Source organism: Leptonychotes weddellii, chromosome 12, assembly GCF_054177405.1.
Source record: "Leptonychotes weddellii isolate Sample4059 chromosome 12, ASM5417740v2, whole genome shotgun sequence".
Lineage (NCBI taxonomy): Eukaryota > Metazoa > Chordata > Mammalia > Carnivora > Phocidae > Leptonychotes > Leptonychotes weddellii.
Window position 1 is genome coordinate 43,843,101 of NC_138380.1, and position 7,015 is coordinate 43,850,115.

The 7,015-nt window shown below is 43.2% G+C and overlaps 1 protein-coding gene across 1 annotated transcript in view; it reads left to right on the forward strand.

Moving 5' to 3' along the window:
* The window catches only part of HIBADH (3-hydroxyisobutyrate dehydrogenase), a 103,673-nt gene extending 100,503 nt beyond the window's left edge, over nucleotides 1-3,170 (forward strand). The window contains exon 8 of the mRNA XM_006733021.3: nucleotides 2,208-3,170. Within this exon, the coding sequence (XP_006733084.1) occupies nucleotides 2,208-2,366 (159 nt within the window). The 3' untranslated portion in view covers nucleotides 2,367-3,170. The remainder of the gene's footprint in view (nucleotides 1-2,207) is intronic.
* Nucleotides 3,171-7,015: the final 3,845 nt, after the last annotated feature.

Here is a 7,015-nt window from a genome sequence, read left to right on the forward strand (position 1 = left end):
TTTTGTTAGGTTTTATCTGGGGTATGTACTTGCCCGTTGAAAAACTCTAGACTTTTCTTCTCGATAGTATTGTGTTCTCTTCAGTGTGTTACGTTTAACTCCGAGTTCTTCTGTTCCAGTTAACTAGGTTAGAAGTGGAATGCAGTTTATGTAGATTTTCTCTGCGTCTTTTGAAAATTAACTCATCTTACAGATATGCTGCAAAACGATGTCAACAAGAGAGGGTTGTCTGGGTATAAGCGGTAGTGAAGCTGTGTGTTTGTTAACTGTGTGGGTAACAATTAAACTCCCTTTTTAGTTTTAGGAAGCTATAGAAGACTTTAAGATTAAGCAGTTTTTTCAAATCTGTTGTCTACCCATGAAAATTTTACAAGTAAGCACAAAATCCTGTTTGCACCTCTACCATCATACATATTCCAGAGACTTATTATTTTTTCTTTGAATAATTTTTTCCTTTGAGTGGAGTGTATCAATAACTGCTCCATTATCAAAGATTTCCTCAGAGAGTAAAAATATTTCTCATCTTGCTTCTTCTTTTCCCCTTTCATTGTTTGCTGACTTTTCCATTGGTGGGAGAAGTGAGGATGGTAATGGTAAGAAGATCTAGTTGGTTTTGCCACTAGTTTGCAGCTCTTATAAAATCACAAATAAAATGAAATATTATTCCAATTATCCAAGCCTTCATTGTCTTCCATCAACCTCAGATAGTTCAGGTTTGGACAAGATTCCATTTTTATGGTAGTGGATATTCATTAGCTACCGATTAACTATAAAAGATTTATAATGTTCACTTTTGTCTACTTTTTTTTTTTAAATATTTTATTTATTTATTTGACAGAGAGAGAGCACAAGCAGGGGAAGTGGCAGGCAGAGGGAGAAGCAGGCTTCCCGCCGAGCAGGGAGCCCGATGCGGGGCTCGATCCCAGGACGCTGAGATCATGACCTGAGCCGAAGGCAGCCGCTCAACTGACTGAGCCACCCAGGCGCCCCACTTTTGTCTACTTTTAAACAGCCATAAGTTTTCTGAAACCCTCAGAATGAAGCATTAGCTTGCTGAGATGTTAACTGTCACGAAGGCAGATGTCCCATTGCACTTAAAATCCAGACTCCTTACCAAATGCATTAAAGCTGCCGTGTTTTACCTGTGTCCATCCTGGACTCATTTCCCTCTCCAGCCCCTGGCTCACATTCAGCCTCATTGCCCTGCTTGCTATTTCTTGAATACCCAAGCCATGTCCCCCCACACGGACTTCACCTTGCTCTTCCATCTACCTGAAACTCTCTTCCCCCTACTCTCCAAAGAACTCAATACTCCCTAACACTCCGTTTTTAGATCAGGTGTCTGCACCTCAGAGAGGTCTTCCCTAAACATTTCGTCTACCAGGACTCCCTTCCTTCCACCCGACCCTTGCTGTTCCGCCACTTCCCAGTCCCTTGCCCTGCTTTATTTTTCTTCATAGTGCTTGTCATTGTCTGAAGTTTTAGTATTCTGTTGTCCATCTCCCCCAAGCTTGATGAGAACAGTGACTGGGTCTTATCATGCCTGTGTCGCCAGCCCTTGGAACAGTGCCCAGCACACAGCAGTTGCTAAATATTTGTTGAATGAGATACTGAATGGATATTCAGTCACAATGGGGTTTGTCTTAGGCTTACAGGCTTCTGCAGATTTGAAAAAGCATTTCCCTATATGATCTCATCTGTGTAGTGACCCCTGTCCAAAGTCAAAACAAAACAAACGGGTCTGGTGGAGGAGTGGAGAGGATACTCAGAAATTAAGGTTTCTGTCTGGAGCAGTTTTGCGGCCATATGAAAGTACTTATAAAAATATATATATATAGGACGCCTGGGTGGCTCAGTTGGTTAAGCCTCTGCCTTTGGCTCAGGTCATGATCTCAGGGTCCTGGGATCAAGTCCCGCATCGGGCTCCCTGCTCAGGAGGGAGCCTGCTTCTCCCTCTGCCTGCCGCTGCCCCCTGCTTGTGCTCTCTCTCTCTCTCTCTCTCTGATAAATAAATAAATAAAATCTTTAAAAATAAATAAATAAATAAATAATAAAAAAATATATATAACTTACCACAGTATTCGTAAGCATCTTATTTTTTCAGACCTCGTTTCTCCTTCTTTGAAACCAAAGCTTTCGGAGCCACAGTTCCAAAGAGCCTTAACTACCAGTCTCAATGTGTTTCCTTCTGCCCTTGTTTGATTCAGGATCTGGGGTTAGCACAAGACTCTGCCACCAGCACAAAGAGCCCGATCCTTCTGGGCAGTCAAGCCCATCAAATCTACAGGATGATGTGTGCAAAGGGTTACTCAAAGAAAGACTTCTCATCCGTCTTCCAGTTTCTACGAGAGGAGGAGAGCTTCTGAGTTTGCCCTTGGCCATGGACGCTGTTGGACACCAAACTCTATCTTGGTTAGAGTTTGCCCTCCTTATGGCTCACTCCACAAGTAAATGAGTTTAATCAAAGGTCACCTGTCTGCTTTGGATTATCTAGGTCCCAGTGAACCCTAGGATTTTCCACCCATTTTTAACTGCTTATTCTTTTTATCTGTTTAGCAAACATGTGTTATCTGAATTTATTTTCCTGAAAGCCACTGATGGTCTCTGCTAACTAGCTGATTAACCTTTTTCAAAAGTTTGATCCCTGAGCATCTTCAACTACATCATTGCATACTTCAATCAGGATATTATTTACTCCATTTCACAGATAAAACCAAATATTTTTTAAACAGGATGGAACCAAGCTGAAAGAAAAGAAAAGAAATTGATGTGGGGAAAGGAGGTAGAAAAAGGGGAAGTATAGTGAATGACTACCTGTGTCCCTCGGGAAGTTTGTCCTGTTAACCAAGTGGTGGTATTCTTGCAGTATTGAGGTCACGGATTTTCCAGGGAGTTGATAAAGCTAGAGAACTCCTGGCTGCATGTTTTATAATTTGGACTCTGTTACATTACCTTAGTGTGTCCTTGTTACAATTCCCAATACTCAGCAAACTTGTTCTTTATATTTTTGCTTCCTTGTACATTCTTACTACATATTTTTTGACTTCAAAAGAATGACATCTTTAGAACTGTTTCAGAGCCAATGATGGTATTTGCTTTAGATAATTATTACATTATTCTAAATATAACTGTATTATTTTGAATTCAAATAAATTTCTATGCTGATAATACTTTCTTGGAGTTTTTGTGTCTTCCCAGCCATTTGGTGAACAACTAAATGATCTGACAAACTAGTGTTACAGACTGATGGGGAAAGGGTAGGAAGAAAAGGAAGGGAGGGGAGGTCAAAAGGAACAGAGCCTCAACTGGGCAGTGGCAAGCCAGCATCCTGCTGGGCTCTGTTTGAATCCTTAATGGGCATTCATTTGAATGTTTTCTAGATTGTGGGTGCATGAGAATTCAGCCTGTATTAAATGGAATGTCCCCCAGTGTTGAGTGCAGCTGCCACTTGCCCTACCACAGCCCCTAGGGATATTCTTGTTGATAGACCTAGATACCAAATTTGGCAGAAGTACTACGATTTTCATGGTCATAAAAAATTCCAGGCACTATTATAAGTGCTGGGGCTATGTTGATGAACACAACAAAATCTTGCCTTGTAGACCCTAAGTTCTGGTGTCTCGTGTGTGTGTGAGGGGATGTGACAGACAAGAAGTAAATGTTTAATGAATATGTCAGGTAATAATAAGGAAAGAAGGCAGGATAAGGGGGATGGATGGGAAGTGCCCAGTGTGTTTTGTTAGGGTGGTAAGATGGCATTTGAACAGAGATAACATGGAAGTGAGGGAACAAGCCATGCAGGTATCTGAGGAAAGAATATTCTAGGGACAGGGAACAGAAAGCACAAAGGCACAGAGGTAGGATGATGTTAGATATGAGGAATAACAAGGAGGCTCTAAGTGAAGTCACGAGATGAGAACCAGAACTTGTAGGGCCTCGTAGGCTATGTTAGGATATTGCTTTTATTCTTTTTTATTTTTATTTTTATTTTTTTGAGAGAGAGAGAGACACAGAGAGTGATATGGGGAGGGGCAGAGGGAGAGGGAGAGATTTTAGCAGACTTCGCACTCAGCACAGAGCCCGATGCAGGGCTCTATCTCAAGACCCTGAGATCACGACCTGAGCCGAAACCAAGAGTTGGACACTCAACCAACCAAGCCACCCAGGCACCCCTTGGCTTTTATTCTGAGCAAAATCACATTGTATCAGTTAGCCAAAGCAAAAGCTAACTGCTCCATTGCCACCCCAAAACTTAGTGGCTTCAAATAACAAATGTCTGTTATTTTTCAAGATTCTGTAGGTTGGCTATATTCTACAACGGGCCAACTCCTCTGGAGCTGGAGGGTCTAGTTTGGCCTCACTCAGCTGGGACAGCTAGAATGGTTGGGGCTTCTCTCCACATGGTCCAGGAGGTTAATCTGAATTTCTTCACATGGTGGCTGAAAGGCTGTCAACAGCAACATAGGACGAGCCCCAGTGAACAGACATTTTGCAGGGTTCTGCTTGTTTCATGGCTAGACTGTCCCATTGGCCGAGGCAAGTCACATAGCCAAGCCCAGAGTCCACATAGGAGTGGACGACGTAAGAGTATGGACACAAAGAAAGGCATTAGGGTGGCCAGTTTGCAAAGATCCTTTCACGCCAACCCACTGAGCATTTCATTTGGAGGATTGATGTGGTCTGACCTACTCTTTAAAGGATTGCTCTGGGTGCTGTGTGGAGGGGGTGGTGGAGGCCAAGGGTGGAAGCAAGGAGACCGGGTAGGAGGGAATTGTAATAATCCGGATGAGAAGCGGTAGGGGCTGGGGCCACAATGTTAATGATGGAAGAGGCAAGAAATGGTCAGATTTGAATATAAAAGATAGATCCACGAACTGATGGATAGGATGAGAGAAGAGGGGAGAAGTCCAAGGAAGAATCCAAGGTTCGTGGGCAAAGTGAAGGAAAAGAGTTACCATTTACTGTGGGGAAGATGTGGGGGTTTTAGGAGGAAAAAAACTGTGTTCGAGGTGCCTAGGCGCCACATAAGTGGGGAAAAGCAAAGGTCCAAGACCATGCCCTGTGCCACTCTCACTTTCAGTGGTTGAGCCAGCAAGTGAGACTAAGGAGGAGTGACAGTGGATGGGAAAACAACAGGAGTCGTGACTTGGCAGCCAAATGAGGACAGTGTCTTAAGGAGGAATGGTTATTTGTGTCAAAAGCTACTGACGAGTAATGAATGTTAAGAGCTGAGAATTAATGATTTGGATTTGGCATAGTCATTGGTGGCTCTGCAGGTGTGCTGGGGTGTGTTGGAAATGACATTGAGCATGAGGGAAAGGGAAGAGAAATTGGAAGCACAGAGTAGGGACAACACAAGAAGTTTTACTGTTAGAGGAAACAGACAAATGGGGTAGATACTGGCAGGGATATGGGGTCAAGGGAAATTTTATTGATATTTTTAAGATTGGAGATACTATGGGGTTATGCTGATGGAAGTGGGATGATCCAGTAAAGGGAAAGAAGTAGTGCATGAAAGAGAGGACACCTGCCAAGCAATATCTTGCAGTGGAGAGGGAAGGGGACAGGCAGGGCCGGATCTCTGAAAACAAAAAACCAGCACACACAGATCATGTGTCGGACCTGTAAGCATCTTACGTGAAGGGTATTAGAGCTAGAAAGGACTTTACCAGCCTCTCAGCCCTCCTCTGACCGTTACTTTTCTCATCTATAAAGTTGTCATAAACAATGGAGCTGAATATTCAGTGCTTGCTTGGAAACTTGAAACAAAAAAATATGAGCGAAGGACAATCCCAAGTGTTGGCAAGCATGTGGAGAGAAGCAAAACCCTCATACGTTCCTGCCAGGAATATAAAGCGGTGCAGCCACTTTGGAAAATAGTTTGGCAGTTCCTTGAAAAATTAAACATAGAGTTACCACAGGACCCAGCAATGTCACTCCTAGATATATACTCAAGAAAAATGAAAATATATGTCTGCATGGAAACTTGTACACGAAATGTTCATAACAGCATTAGTCATAAGAGCCAAAAAGTGGAGGCAATCCAAATGTCCCCCACTGATGACTGCATAAACAAACTGGCAAATCCATGCAATGGAAGAATGGCCATAAAGAGGAATGAAGTACTACCACGTGATACAACATGGGTGAGCCTTGAAAACACGATGCCATGTGGAAGAAGCCAGACACAAAAGGCCACATGTTACACGATTCTGTATGGAATGTCAGAAATCGGCAAATCCACAGACACAAAGTAGATGAGTGGTTTCCAGGGATTAATGGGGAGGGAGAAATAGGGAGTGACTGCTCTTCGGTATGGAGTTACTTTTTAGGGTGATGAAAATGTTCTGGAATTAGATAGTGATGGTTGCATGACTTCATGAATGTATTAAAAACCACTGAATCGTATACTTTTAAATGGTGAACTTTATGATGTGTGAATTATATCCCTATGAAAAAGAAAAACTAAGGAAAAATATCATGAGTTACAATCTTTCTCTCTTCATAAGCGGTTCTCAACTGGGGCAGTTTTGCCCTGAGGGGACATATGGCAATGTCTGGGCATATTTGTGGCTGTCATACAGGGGGGATGGGAGTGCTCCTGGCATTCATTGGGTATATGTCAGGGATGCTGCTAAACATCCTACAGTGCACTGGACAGTCCCCACAACAAGAATTTTCCTGCCCCAAATGTCCATAATGCAGAGTTTTGAGAAACCCTGATCAGGTGTGGGTTCCACAGGTACCTCAAACTTGGTATATCAAAACCTGATATACCCCCTCGTCCCACCCAGGAGACCTGCTTCTCTGACTGGTCCCGGTCCCATCCAGGTTCCCAGGAGCCATCCGTGACTCCCCCCTCCCTCTACGCACTCTGCATTGTGAGGTCTAAAGCCCTAGAGCCTGCTTCAGGGCCTCATCGCTCCTGGCCTGGGGTGCTTCAGCGTCTTTGGAATTGCTCTTCTTTTTTCCTAACAGCTTTCCTGAGGTATAATACATATACAGTAAAACTTGC